The sequence below is a fragment of the Patella vulgata genome, chromosome 2, assembly GCF_932274485.2.
Source record: "Patella vulgata chromosome 2, xgPatVulg1.2, whole genome shotgun sequence".
NCBI lineage: Eukaryota > Metazoa > Mollusca > Gastropoda > Patellidae > Patella > Patella vulgata.
This window is the reverse complement of record NC_065880.2, coordinates 29,202,380-29,217,936: the sequence shown is the minus strand read 5'-3', so window position 1 is coordinate 29,217,936 and position 15,557 is coordinate 29,202,380. Positions and strand designations below refer to the sequence as shown.

At 35.6% G+C, this 15,557-nt stretch overlaps 2 protein-coding genes across 2 annotated transcripts in view; one reads left to right on the top strand and one right to left on the bottom strand.

Moving 5' to 3' along the window:
- The window catches only part of LOC126812387 (proto-oncogene tyrosine-protein kinase ROS), a 143,699-nt gene extending 131,938 nt beyond the window's left edge, over nucleotides 1-11,761 (bottom strand). The window contains exon 1 of the mRNA XM_050538764.2: nucleotides 11,638-11,761. Within this exon, the coding sequence (XP_050394721.2) occupies nucleotides 11,638-11,751 (114 nt within the window). The 5' untranslated portion in view covers nucleotides 11,752-11,761. The remainder of the gene's footprint in view (nucleotides 1-11,637) is intronic.
- A 544-nt stretch (nucleotides 11,762-12,305) lies between these two features.
- LOC126810210 (Golgi-associated PDZ and coiled-coil motif-containing protein) overlaps nucleotides 12,306-15,557 on the top strand; it is a 59,373-nt gene continuing 56,121 nt past the window's right edge. The window contains exon 1 of the mRNA XM_050535173.2: nucleotides 12,306-12,528. Within this exon, the coding sequence (XP_050391130.1) occupies nucleotides 12,316-12,528 (213 nt within the window). The 5' untranslated portion in view covers nucleotides 12,306-12,315. The remainder of the gene's footprint in view (nucleotides 12,529-15,557) is intronic.

The window sequence follows — 15,557 nt, the reverse complement described above, 5'->3', positions numbered from 1 at the left end:
CATGATTGCTTTCCTATCGGTTCATGCATAAGATTTACTATTTAGCGTATATTCGCTTTAGTGGGTTACGTTTAATGTGAAATGAGACGTCTTCAACATGAGGAACATCTACCTGCTATTGGCATGCTTCAAATGGGTTCTACACAGCGAGCAGTAGCCAAGATGCTTAATGTGGAACCGGTACCAACAAACACACAATGCTGACGATAGGCCTCGTTCAGGTCGTCCTGGAGCCACTACACAAGCCCAGGATCGATACATTCGTACACAGGTACAGCAAAATCGAGGACAAACGGCCAATCAGGTTTCTGTAAACCAGCTACATGCAGCCCATGTTGCATGCGCGATGACCGCGTGTTGTGCCTCCATTAACTTGCCAGCACAAGTCAAACAGGCGTCAATGCTGTAGGCAGCATAGAAATTGGGGTAATCATCGATGGGCGCATGTAATGTTCTCAGATGAGTCCAGATTTACTCTCGATTTCACCGATAGGCATGCTCGCGCTTGGAGGCGTGTAAATGAGCATCATGCTAACGTTAATGTCAGACAGCATGACAGATTCGGGCGTGGGTCTGTTATGGTGTGGAAAGGAATCACCATGACTGGCAGAACGGACTTGCATACTGTTCAAGGAAGGGTCACTGGTGTGTACTATCATAACCACATCCTGGCACCAATAGTTCTGTCCTTTGCTCAACGTGCAGGTCGACGTTTCAAGACGATAATGCCCGTGCCCACTGCGCTCGTGTCATGAATGACTACCTCCAGCGTGACCATATTGTCCATATGCCTTGGCCAGCCATGAGTCCTGACCTTTCCCCTATAGAGCATGTTTGGGACATGATCGTGAGCATGGGCGTGGATTTAGAGGGGGGACAGGGGTGGGGGACGTCGGAAGGGGGGACGTCGGAAGGGGGGACGAATAAGTCTCTGCCCCCCCCCATGATTTTGATCGCCAGGACAGATTTTCAGGTTTATATCCACATGATAGTGAGATTGTTTCTACGTACATGTATCTGGAACATAATCGGGACTTGGAACAAGAATTGACATTCTTCAAGCGACAGTTTTTGGCCAAATCTATTTCAGATGTTCCCTTCTGTCGAAGCTCTTCTCATCTCGAACTGCTGAACCCGCTAGTTCCTGCGCCGCCGAGCGATCCTTCAGCACTTCGTATCAAAACTTGGCTGCGCAACTCCATGACGCAAAACCGACTGAGCCACATGAGTGCGTGTGCGGTGCATAATTTTTCCGTATTGTCATCATATTACCCCTAGTTACAGCCTTCATCGAAATAACACTGGTACAGTAAACTGTTCGTAATTATTTATTTCGTTTGGTAATGAAATGTTCCAGGTTCCAGGGTTCGTCTGTCCCCCCCAAAAGTTATGACAAATCCACGCCCTTGATCGGGAGACGTGTTCGTCAACGTCAACGTCAACGGACAACACTGCAAGAATTGGCCGTGGCACTGCAGGAGGAGTGGGTCAGATTGCCCCAAATCGTGATTGAACGGTTGATTAAGAGCATGCCACGAAGAATTGCTGAATGTCTGAGGATTGGTGGAGCAATTACTCATTATTAAGACAAAAATCAAAAACTTCCATTTTCACTTTTGATAGTGTATCTCTTTGCGAGTGAAATATGGCCGTCAGATAAGCCACCCATATGAACTGTTTATGTTCATGTGTAGGGAATTGGCCTGTTATTAGCATACATGTACACTGGTTAACAGCAGTGCATTTCCACAGTTTTGTATTGTTTCTGAATATCCCCAACTTTTTTTGAAGAGTGTATGTTCACATGAAAATGTGGGCGTATAAAAATATAAAATGTTGGACTGATGAGCTATAAAAGATATTGAAATTAGCATTAAATTTTTCTTATTTGCAGAACTACATGTAGGATCCTATACTGTATTTTTTTCAGACAATCTCAAAACAAACATTGCTGATAGTTCACTGCAGGGTTTACTATATGTACTAATCAATAATAATGTGGCTTTTGTTTAATTGCATGCACAAGAAACCAGTGAACACGGAGTACCATACATGTATCTAAGAAAGTCATTACATGTACATGTTGAGTTTTGTATTTCAAAGTTTACATTTAAGTATCTGATGGTCATTTGATTGATTTTTGGCAGTTGGATCTCTAAAAGGAATATTAGTCCAAAAATGATTTGATTCGATTCAAAGATCTGATGAATTGAAAATATCAGTGTGGATTAAGCAGGGAAAAATTAGATTGTGTCTGAAAAATGCAAATGAAGATGAGAGGCTTGAAAAACTTGGACAGAATCAAAGAAATATTTAAACATGCCTTGAGTATACTATTGTGTAGAAAACTAGGTTTATGTATCAAATGTCAAGCCTTCCCGCCAAAAACCTGGCCACATCACTGACTACAGATGTCAAGAATTTTCCCAGCATATCTTGTGAAGATAGTAGACTCCAACCAGCCAACTGATATAACCCAATACTCCTGTCATACATGTATGTTGTGTTTTCTAACCATGTCATATCAACATATTAAATATGCAGATGGCTCACCCTAAGATCAGAAATATCTTAACTTTTACTATATATCCTGTTATATATTTAATGCTCTATGCTATTGTTGCAACAGATGTTATAACCTTAAAGAAATAGTTTCTAAGATTTTTTTTTTCAAATTGGGATAACTATTTATATTTAACTTTGAATTCTGAACCAGGTAGATGAATAATATAATTCAGATTAATTTACAGTGCTGGCTCACTAATCTGATGATCCCAGGTTCGATCTTAGTTATGGCCAAATAAGTTTTTCATTTGGGTTTCCCCCCTTGTCAGTGGTTTCACCTTGTCAGTAGTGCAGGTCGGAGGGCATGGCAAGGAACATCATCTAGTTGTTTGGATTGGACAAAAAAAAACAAAGTTCCATGTTCAACTTTGCGTGCACATAAAAGAACCCTTGCCAGTTTGTATTCAATTGTTGTCCGGGCAAAATTTCTTGTTGGCTAAAAATTTAAGCTTATCATTTTTTTTGGCTACCATACACTGTAATTCAAATAATGTAAACATAAAAATTTATCCAAACTTTGAGTGGAATGCTTTGGATAAAACTAAGTAAACATAGCCTGCTCCCATGGAAAATGTAGTCAGATGTACATGTACCAAGTCACATTTTCTAATTAATTGTGACTTAAGTCATCTTATCATTTTAATTTAAAGCAATGAAGATTTATAACACTTAACAAAGCAGCACAACAAATCATTGGTGTTACACGTTTGTAATTGGGTGTGATACTTTATTTATTCCCACATAACACAGAGCTGCCTGTAGAAAGAATAATATCATCATGACTTTTATTATCAACTCTTTCCAGGCATCATTAAATCACAGAAAAAAAACACTTGTTATTACCAAGAAAATTGCTTTAAAGACTATTTGCTCAATGATGTTCTGTATTCAGAATCCAATTAAATTTGTTGTTGAACTGGAAGAGAGGGTGTCTATTTAATGTGAACTTTTTTGTCTATCCAATGATTGAACGAAAGGAGCTAAATCACTAATATTTGGGACCTAGAAATTTACACAAATGTTTCGCAATGTATATAATAATGTAATATGAATGTATATAAACTGATTTACATTGAATCTTTTCTGTTTTTACTGTAATTTCTAATCAGTTATGTTCGACTAAATACGCCAGAAGTCTCAATCGAATGGCAATCTCTAGCGCCTGGTTATTCCAGTCTTCACCGATAGTATTAATTGTGCATGCTCTCCAGATAATAATATGGCAGCACTGTTTGATATGACTTGTGGAATATATCTAGCCTCATTCTTCAAGTCCCTCATTACAAATGGCACTGAAACGCATTATGGTACATGATTTGTGTACCAATGGTAAAGTGTTTATTTTGTCTTAAATATTGGATATCAGAAGCCTATCTTTTTCCGGTAAGATTACAACATCAATGTTGACATAAATTGACCAATAATTCATGTTTCAATGTGGAGGACGTTAGATGATATTGAGTTAGAGACTTAACTACTTTAACGTTATACTTTTCTGCACTATTAACATGCATATGCCATACAGTGAGGGAAATTATTCCCGGACAGCAATTGAATTCAAACTGTCAAGGGTATTTTTATGTGAATGCAGGACCTTGTTTTTTTTGTACCATCCAAATTACTAGGCACTGTCCTTGCCAGGCCCTCTATCCTGCATCACTGACTAGGGGGAACCCATACCGGAAATCCTGAGGTACATCAGACTAGGGACCTCCTCTAGGTTGTCTATCTATCTGTAGAAATCATGTGGTGCATGACATGATAATATGAAAACTGTCCAATCCCTTAATTCCCTGTCTCATAAATGTGCCATTACAAAGTTAAATAGAGGGATAGTTTAACTTATTCGCAATCAAGCAGTACACTGTAGGCATATGTAACCTCCAGGCAAATGGTCACAGTTGTGACTGGCAGAAACCATTTAATTTAAACTTACATGTAAATTCTGCTTCAATATGAATAACCTTGATTCTAGAAGCTACAAATTTCATTTGGATTAAAAATTATTTTACTCCTTACAATTTCTACCATTTATACTGGACAGGTTTCTTTTATAAATACAAGTCATCATTCTGGTTTGAATTCCCAGCATCTTCAACCAAAAAAACAACTTTCTTATTTTTAAGAAACAGTGTCACTTCCGTTTCCTTTGTGTTGAGATGTCTTTTGTAAAGGCATGTGTGCATTGACATTTGGATTTTTTTTGCAACTGAGTGATATTGAACTCTGTTATTTCAAATGTAATGTGAGAGGGGTGAGTATTTCTCAGCTACCGTACTACTACTAGGACATTCTCTAACAGCTTTCTTTGTATGAGGCAATGATATGCTCAGTTCTCTCATTGTAGAAAACAGCTGATATATACATACTGAATATTGTAAGTGTAAAGTTTATATAGTAAGCCCTCAGATAAAATTTATATTGCTATAACAAGTTAAATGAAATGGGGGTTAACAAAAACCGAGGTCCTGTGTATACATTGGAATGCACGTAAAAGATCCCTTGGCAGTTGGAATTCGATATAAGAGTAGGCGAAAGTGCCGCTGCCCGGGCAAAATTTCCTTCATAGCACACTGTATGGCGTATGCCCGTCTTCATTAGCCCAGTATAGGAGCAGAACAGTAGGACGTTAAACCCTATTTCATTTCATTTCATTTCTACTTTTCTGCACAAACCGGGCTAATGGAGACAGGCATACCCTATGCCCTGTGCTACAATGGCATTTTCATCAACTCTTTATCTAATTCCAATTAACAAGGGTTCGTTCCTGCACTACTAACAATGGGAAACCAGGATCAAAACAGGACCTTCTTGTTTAAGTGAGCAAGAACCCATGTTCCTGAAGCAATGACTGTGAATTTTACAACATCTGGACGTTGCTAGATTACTTCACAATTCCCGAACTTATATCTACGTTATCTACAGACACGTGAACAGTAACGTCCAATCAGATGTTGTGACATTGCAACTTCCACGGAAACCTTGACATTGAACGAACCTTGAACTTTGCAACTCGATTATCACAGGTAGACATTTTAGCTTGAAAGCGCGAGACTTGGTATTCCCGACGACCGAGGAATCTGATAGGCTCACAAACTTGGCTTGTACCTAATCGAAATTAATTCTGAAATATGCAGGGTATTATGTGAAGGCCTTGATAAGATGTACGTACAAAAGCAAGATCAATGAAGATGGCAAGAACCATACTCCCTGCTTTAACATAGTGGAGAATTTGGACAATTTTTTCAATATGCTGCTTGTTTTACATAAAATACAAAATTGAATTATCTTAGATATAAGTTTTTTGATATTTGAACAAATGTTATTAAGCTTATACATGCATAACATAATTCATTTAAAATTAAAATGAACAAGCCAACAGTGAGGCTGATGTCCCCCGCCGAAATTGCAAAATAAATAGATGACACATATTAATTAATCGCACATTTATTTTTTTCACTAAGTTTCATCACTCTCTATCAGATAGAATCAAGATTATCTTGTCCCAAACCATCGACAAATGAAATCGATTAGCTCTGCTTAGCTTCAGCTCGAAATGTTAATTATTGAACTCAGTCAAGACATTCACCTAATGAACATCTACATATACATCAAGTTTAAACATTCACCTAATAGACACCTATGCCAAGTTTGAACATTCTACCTCAATTAGAAGGAGAGTTATTGTGTTCCAAAGTTTCTACCAATCAAATTGCTTATCACTCTGCTTACCCTCAGCAAAAAATGTTCATTATCGAACTTAGTTAAGGTATTCATATAATAAATCTATACACCAAGTTTCATCAATCTCACTTAATTAGAACTAAAGTTATCGTGTCCCAAAGCATCAACCAATCAAATTGCTTATCTCTGCTTACCCTAAGCGGAAAATGCTCATCTTCGAACTCCATCAAGGCATTGACCTAATCAACACATACACCAAGTTTGAACATTCTAGCTCAATTAGGAAGAGAGTTATCGTGCCCCAAAGTATCAACCAATCAAATTGCTTATCTCTGCTTACCCTAAGCGGAAAATGCTCATCTTCGAACTCCATCAAGGCATTGACCTAATAAACACATACACCAAGTTTGAACATTCTAGCTCAATTAAAAGTTATCGTGTCCCAAAGCATCAACCAATCAAATTGCTTATCTCTGCTTACCCTAAGCGGAAAATGCTCATCTTCGAACTCCATCAAGGCATTGACCTAATCAACACATACACCAAGTTTGAACATTCTAGCCCAATTAGGAAGAGAGTTATCGTGTCCCAAAGCATCAACCAATCAAATTGCTTATCTCTGCTTACCCTAAGCGGAAAATGCTCATCTTCGAACTCCATCAAGGCATTGACCTAATAAACACATACACCAAGTTTGAACATTCTAGCTCAATTAGGAAGAGAGTTATTGTGTCCCAAAAAGTGTGACGGACAGACAGACGGACGGACGGACAGACAGACGGACAGACAGACAGACAGACAGACAGACAGACAGACAGACAGACAGACAGACAGACAGACAGACAGACAGACAGACAGACGGACGAACCCATTTTAATAGTCCCCTGCTTTCTTCGAAAGGCGGGGGACACAAAAAGTTTAAACGAAGAAATATTCTGGATCTCTTTTAATAAATAAAAATGGGTAATTCATTGTGGAAGGAAGCGTGGGTGAAGGGTCTAACACACATGCTTTAGATCATAAGGTCTGTTATTGAGTCAAGTGGTGTTGTTTCGATCACAAGCTTGTACGTGGCAAGAAGCCGGGTCAGTCGCCTGTTCAACCTTATGGTTTTCAGTTAATTCTGCTTTATTTAAAAATCCCCTTCAGTTCATCTAAAAAATCTGGCTTAACAACGTTAATCACTCATTTCTATTAGTCAAATGACGATCAGTAGCTTTAATCTTTAAACATAAGAAGTATTCTGAGTTCTGAATAGAGCCACCTGCTTTTATTAAATGGAATCTGTGTAAAAAAATATCACCAAAAGATTATCATATGAACTACAATGATTAACATTTAGCAATATGAGCTCATCTTCACAAAATAAGCAAATATTTAATTTCAGCTTTAATCAGTATTGCATTATGAAAACCGCCAAATCCTTTTCACAAAACATTAAATTTATGAATATAATTCAAACTGATCCCTTAAGATTTACGGGTGGGATTTTTTAGTTCAGATTTTGAATATCTGGATTAGCAGAATTCTGTTAACTTTATTGGCCACATATTTTTCGAAAAAAAAATTTTTTTTTTAAATATAAATAATTACATTTTTTTCATTACTGCAGTTTTGTGAAAGCTATTAATATCAATCCACACAAACATAATTTGTCATGCAAAAGATTATTTCCCAAAACTTGATTAAAACATTAATCGATATTAACTAACAGCTTCATCATTTCAAATAAACTAAAACACCAGTAATTTAAAATGTAAATGTTTATTATTTTATTGTTAATGTATCAATAAACTGAACCATACTGATACATGTACACTGAACAAAAACAAGTGGGCATATTTATTGACAAATTCTATTAAGTCGTGGCCCTCATTGGAACTGGCATTTGTTTTTTAACCCAATAACTGTCCTAACCCTATTAACATCCATTTAAGTAACTTAAAATTATCCCTGTATCACAGTCTAATTAATGTGCAAAGTTATGCTATTTGAATACCGTAATTTCTCAAATTAATGGCAGTTTTTTTTCAAAAGCTTTTGCATACATGTATATATAAGATATCAAATAATAATATAATTTCATTTTCTATTTTAGTCAGTATCAGAAATACCAAATGATACATTTCACCAAAAGCACACATCGGAAACAACTTTTGTTTCGGTATCTGTGCTAGATACTGTAATGATAAGTTACAGTATTCTGTCAACTAATTAATTACAATCTTGTTTTAGCCTGTACATAACCAGAAACATTTATGTCATTGTCATATAACTTATAAGCCTAACTGTATCTTCATTAGTCTATTATGTATTTTCTGACATTTGCACATCTTAATAAAATTTATGGGGAGTGTTCTCACTTTGACAAAATATGAAATAATACAACTTATTTTCAAAGGCCTTAGGCTTTTATCCAAATAAAACAGTCATTATTCAAATGATTGGCTTAAAAGAGATCAAGTGAAGCAAATTATAGAGTAGTACCTAAGAAGGTTATGAGTCGAAACATAAACAAGTAAATCTCCTTATCTGTATTATAAATAAAGATCATATGAAAACAGCTTGTGGCAATAATAATACTTTACTACAAATGTATCATCAACTATCAGTAGATATATCTATAGGAAATAGAAGACAGATGAGTAACAGTTTAGTTTAGGACTTCTGACCCGAAGGAGCCTGTCCCCATTGTTATTCTAGAGATGGATTAAGTCCTCACCCATATTCTGTTGTCTGTAAATACTAATTGAAATTAATACAAACATTTTTACTTTATTTCTGACACATATTGCCTAAAAGAATTACGGAGTTGTCTATTAACTAATTCCTTTTCTTTTTAATTCATCCCACGAATAAACTGGCCTCAAATCTACGAAAAATAGTACATGTAGTATTGTTATATTTAATATTCCTTTGGTTGTTTTTGTATCTTTTTAATAAGACTGGAAAAGGGGTGGGGTGGGGCGGGAAACTGAAATCAATTCTCCAGAAGATGTTTCTGTAATGATTGTCATCTCAAATGTGTCTTACCGGTACTGGGTACTTACATGTATTGACATGACCTACAGCCACTTGTATCAGCAAGTGCAGTTTGTTGAAACAGCAGCATAAAAATTCCTTATTTTTGGCTCTTCAGTGACTTGATAAATAAATAGCCACTTTAATCCTGTGAGAGATGTTTTGTTTAAAATTTCAAAACTTAACAATTTGGAACTAAAAGATTTTGAAAGTGTAACCACATACTTTTGGTTTCTAATTTAGTCTTTTTGCCTGAAGAAATAAGAAGCAAAATTTTAAAAGGGATTTCCGAAGAACAGAATATTAAATTGGTATGGCCTTGGGGTTCATCATCAGTTGTTCTACAAAATTGATATTATAAAAATCATTCTGTCCCCAATTTTTTTGTTCCACTCAACTGGTGAGAAATTAATACCTACAAACTTTTATTTGAATAAATATATTAAAGGGGGTCCACAACAATCTCTAAAGACAGATAAATGCACCCCGCAAAAGCTATTTTTTGTGCATTTCAAAATTATGGTGCAATTAATAATCTGCCATGTATGTAACTGACCAAACCATGTATGTGTATAAAACCCTTAAAATCCTCTACCTTAGGACCAAGCAACTAACTCAACATATGTGATACATTTTCAAACAACTTAATCCTGCCAGTCTTCATCTGGAAATGGAGACCAGTGGCTCAAGCTGTATTACACTATTATACAGTGTCTGGCTAAAACTAGACTTTTATTTTATAAAAATAAGGTGTAGGTGAAATTTACCTTTTGTTATCAAATACAGCACGTGGGTCATGCACTCTATAGACCTCTAAACTCTAAAGGAACCTCAATAGATTATCAGGTCACCAAACGAAAAAATTGACCCAAAATCTTAAAAGGGTTAGGTGTCCGGATAAGCCGTTTGAGCTGAAATTTGGGGACAAGGTAATTACATGTACACCATTCCTCTATATTTTGGCGCTTAAATTTCATATGTTTTTGAGACTCTGTTCAAATCGGGATAGTCCCTCCTGTCCCTTTAAATTATTTATAATTAAAAATAATGTGTAAATCACAATGACAACAGACATCATTGATGTGCCATTAAACCATATTTCATTCATTCACTCAGCACAACTAACTTTTTTGTAATTTTTTTTTATAGTGCACCCCCCTCCTTTTCTAAGCCTGCCTCTTTCCTAAATTTCTTTAAGTTTAATCTCACAAATAGCTCAGCTTTAATTACAACATGCCAATCTATACACATTATATAAAACACAAAACTGTACATATTGAATCGAATTATTAAACTACATATAATAAAAAATATAATGTTACTTATTGTATGAATTTAAAAAAAAATATTCAGTAAGAAAAACATTTACTGATCAAATTATTTCTGTTTCCCCACAACTTGGCACAAGTGAATTTTAATATAGAAATTAAACAGTATAGATTAAGTATAATTCTAATTTCAAAATGTATTATTTGTTATGTACTGTATCATTAATTCAAGGTAACAATACAAGAAATATTGTACTGGTTTGCACCATTCCCTTTTAAACCTTTGAAAACAAGTACAGTTCTAATGATCAATAACTTTTATGTGTTTACAATTCGCAATATGTATGCTTGCAGTGCATTTGCATATCATCTACGAAATTTATGTAAATGTCTTTTATGACAACTTTGCATTCACGTTCTTCTTTAATTAACCGATTTAAATTATCGCCAATAGAGTGAGAGCCATTTAGAAAGAATGTTGTGTCGTTTTAAGTTTGCTCCAGTATTTGCCACATCTGCTAAAAGACTGAAAATAAAATAATGCCGCGCAAAAACGCTTCCACTTTATTTTTTTGCAACACGAGAAGCTCTGGAGTCGAATGTCATCTTGGTTTGACTCGAGCTCACAACTTTGGCCTCCACCAGACTTTACCAAAGAACGATGTCATGACATTCAAATATCCCGACATGAGTGCCGATAACCGAAATTCTTATATTTTTGGATACCAGATCAGGACATTTAGCAGAGTCAGGTCTGGGGGTATTTAATCCAGTCATAAAACAAAATGAAACTTGGATTATTTTCTAAAAAGTTTATTTACCGAATATGGTTGGTAGCAGTAAATGACCAAAGACGCTTAATATTTCCTTTTAAAACATACTAGTTTTGAGGGGACTGGGGTTTTTTTTTTGGTTTTTTTTATTAAATGATGAAATGCAATTGAATTATGGAAAGCTTGTCATGTTTAAAAAATAAATATAGGCCTATATATTAGTTCTTATTTTTAACAAGCGAATTTATTAGAAAATACTAACTAGAAAAAACGTAAAAAAGGAGAGAAAAAAAAGAGTTAAAATTGGTATTAAAAATACAACTTACCAATGCTGTGTCACATTGCTTCATACAGGTACTGATGATAATATCCTCATTTGTAAAACAAAGTCCTAAATTTAACACTGATAGAAATTGTATTAAAACACAAAAACGTTTCATCGTGCTTCTATACCAGTGTCATGATCGCGACTGTGAGAACTTTGGCGAAATCCCCGAACGTCAAGATACTACTTCATTCTGATTGGCCCGTATTAAATTTGTCGTCTGCAAATTACGCTCCTGCCTTTAAATAAGGGTTTCACTGCCACCGTAATGGTAGGTTGTATGGCAAGACTTTAAAATTCATTTACTTTTATTATATTCAAAAAATCTCAATGAATTTTAACCCCGATATTAAACTTTAAAATAGTATCAAACTGTGAAAGAGTTCCCACTTTAGTTGTAACGGAATCTATACAGTCGCTTTACCGTTATTGAACCCGTTATACAGCATGCATTGCCACAACTTGATACAAAATAAGCAACAATGTTGCAGTATTTATATAAATTTTAAATGCAGTAATTAAATTAAGCGACAATTAAGCAATGGAAGCGCACAGGGAGATGGGTATAATTATGAAAGTGACATACTTTAATTGTCTTAAATACTAAATTAACATGTTCTTCTTCCAACGAAAATACGAAACTAAGCGGTTATCGGTATTTCTAGCAGACGTAATAAATATGGCTGCCACGCTGTCGTTTCGTTGGCTAGAAATTTTAGAGAAAGAATTTGACAAAGCTTTTGTCGATTTAGATCTCCTTTTGGGAGAAATTGATCCAGATCAATGTGAACTTACATTTGAAGGGCGTCAGAAAATGACGGCCCTGAGTGCAGCGTTTGCACAGTTATGTCACAAAGCACAGACTGTTTTTCAATGCAATGCCAAACTGGAGGTAAATATACCTTTACTTTTAGTTTTACTTCCAGAGAATAATCATTTACTTCCATCTTTCCTAAGTTGTATTTTGCTAGATTTACCCTTTAAATATTAAAAAGATGTCATGATATTTTAGTTTCGTTATGGGGTATTTCATCCAGTAAGCCCTAACTAAGGCAAGGGACAGTGGTGAGGTGTTGACGTGTTGTTCAACTTGTTGTTCGTGGTGTTTAATTTTAAACAAGTCTGAGATGATGATCACCAAAAACAAGTTGTATTACAGTAAACCTCGCATAAGTCGGATTCTTATAAGTCCGACCTCGCTAAACTTGGATAAAATCGTTTGGACCCTTTGATCCTGCACGTTTTTGTTGTTAAATTTCTGCACGCAAGTCGGATGGCTCTATTTCAGTATCGCACCTCTACCAGTTCCCATGATCATAGAGACTTGAAATTATCAGGGGGTATTCTTGGGGCCTAGCCATGCCCTCACACCAAATTTCAGCCGAATCTGTCAATAACTTTTTACTTTACTGTAGTTTAGCTTATACGAGAGAAAGTTTATCTGATTTTGACGCCATTTTGTTTGTTGGCTATTTAGACTCGAATAACAAGACAGGGTTAGGGTTAGGGCTAGTCCTGTCTACATCTTGAGACTATGACGAAATCTACAGGTCCTAGCCCTTACCATAACCCTTATCCTAACCCTTATCCTAACCCACAATCCACATATGACGTCATTCGAGCCTAAATAGTCAACAAACAAAATGGCGTCAAAATCGGATAAACTTATCTCTTATAGAAACTAAACTAAGGTAAAATAAAAAGTTATTGACCGATTCGGCTGAAATTTGGTGTGAGGCCATTGCTAGCCCACCTGAACATCCCCTGAAAATTTCAAGTCTCTACGACCCCGGGAACTGGTAGAGGTGCGATACTGAAATAGAGCCAGTCGGATTTCCTAAGTTGAATCTTTGCTCAACTCGGATCAAAATGTTTGGTCCATTTGATCTAATTCCGTCTTTTTTCCTTTGCCTAAGTCGGATCGGCAGTATGTTCATAATTTGACTGTCAGTTTCGTCCCGATGGTCTAAAACGCGATACATGTACTGTCTGAACCATCGACATAATGGATATTTTAAAATCTGAATTCTACACCTCAACGGCGAAGTATTTTATTTAGTACACAAGTTTGGTACCATGATACTTGGCGGAATTCACGTGGATACGGATGATAGAATTGTCTGAATTTTCGAGTCGCTGAGCCAAAGCAGGTTCACCGACTTTCAAGAACTTTAATAGGCATTCCGATGTCGAAATAAAAAGGTTTCATATTACGATATTAATATGGAGCAATGTAGGTCAAGACCTAAACAATTTAAGAGTATGTGTGTGTGTACCTACATGTATGGATATGATTGGTCATTGATAATTGAGAGTGACAGGTTATTTACTGAAGCGACAGGTAGCTTTTTTAAAACATTTCGAGACCTGGGCCCGGTTCCTAGAAAATTCTTAAAGTAAGCACAAAGTCATGCTTCACTTTTTCTTACGAAAGAAACTTGTAAAAATACCGTCCCTAGGAAATTCTCAAGACCATTCTTACGTAAGCACAAGTCAAGTATAAGTCTAAGCGGTCTAAGCACATTGTGATTGGTAAAGTTTACCATAAACTGAGACTAGGATGCTCTTTAACGTCACAAAAACAACTTTGGTATGCGAATTACGTCATAAATTTGTTGTCTGTTTCATTAACCTCTTATATATATGGTTGAATTTAGATGCATTTGACATGTCCCCTATACACATATATAATGTGCCACAAGATAAAAAAGCGCAGACACATATAGACTAACTGAATAATTGTGAGAGCGCCTGACCCTGTGTGTTTGTAGCCTATTGTTTACTAATTGGCAAATAATTAAAATGGTTTCAGGGTAGAAGAGAAATTTTCTATAGTATTCATAATTTCTTCTGGAGAAGGATTTTCTCTGTCTTGTAATTGTCTCTTTCTTTGGTATAAAAAGGTGTCGGAAATGCCGTCGAATAACTCTACGGTCAGCCATCTTTTTGAAGTGGAAACAGGGCCCGGTTCCTAGAAAATTCTTAAAGTAAGCACAAAGTCGTGCTTCACTTTTTCTTACGTAAGAAAATTCTCAAGACCATTCTTACGTAAGCACAAGTCAAGTATAAGTCTAAGCACATTGTGACTGGTAAAGTTTACCATAAACTGAAACTACGACGCTCTTTAACGTCATAAAAACAACGTTGGTATGCGAATTACGTCATAAATTTGTCGTCTGCTTCATTGAAGTCATATATATACATGGTTGATTTAGATGCATTTGACATGTCCCCTATACACATATAAAATGTGCCACAAGATAAAAAAAAAACACATACAAACTAACTGAATAATTGTGAGAGCGCCTGATCTTAAAGTAGCCTGTGTGTTTGTAGTCTATTGTTTACTAATTGGCAAATAAATAAAGTGGTTTCAGGGTAGAAGCGAAATTTTCTATAGCTATAGCATTCTTAATTTCTTCTGGGGAAGGATTTTCTCTGTCACTTTGGTATCAAAAGGTGTCGAAAAATGATGTCCCAGTAGGAAATTGGGTAATTATAACCACACATCAACAAAAAATAATTTTTGTAATTTGTTATGGAGAATATTGTATTCTGAATAGACTAATACATGTATATGACTTAAAGTTCAAGTCAGTAATATTCCTGAACAAAATGTTTTTGTTTAATTCAATTTTTCTACTATGGCCAGTATCAGAAAATGCAGTTGCTAAAATAAGCTGATACCGACACCATGGTATTTCTTCATATTTAAAACACAAATTATTGTTTTTGTCTATCACGTAACTTACAAACTTTTTATTCATTCATGGATGATTGACAAGCGGCACAATGTTCACTTGACAACCATAATTGAAATTGCTTTATATAAAATAAAATTCCGTACGACTATGCCATAGCCTTAAATAATAAGGACAATATTTTAAAAAATAACTCCCTGTCAGCATGTGTATCAAATAA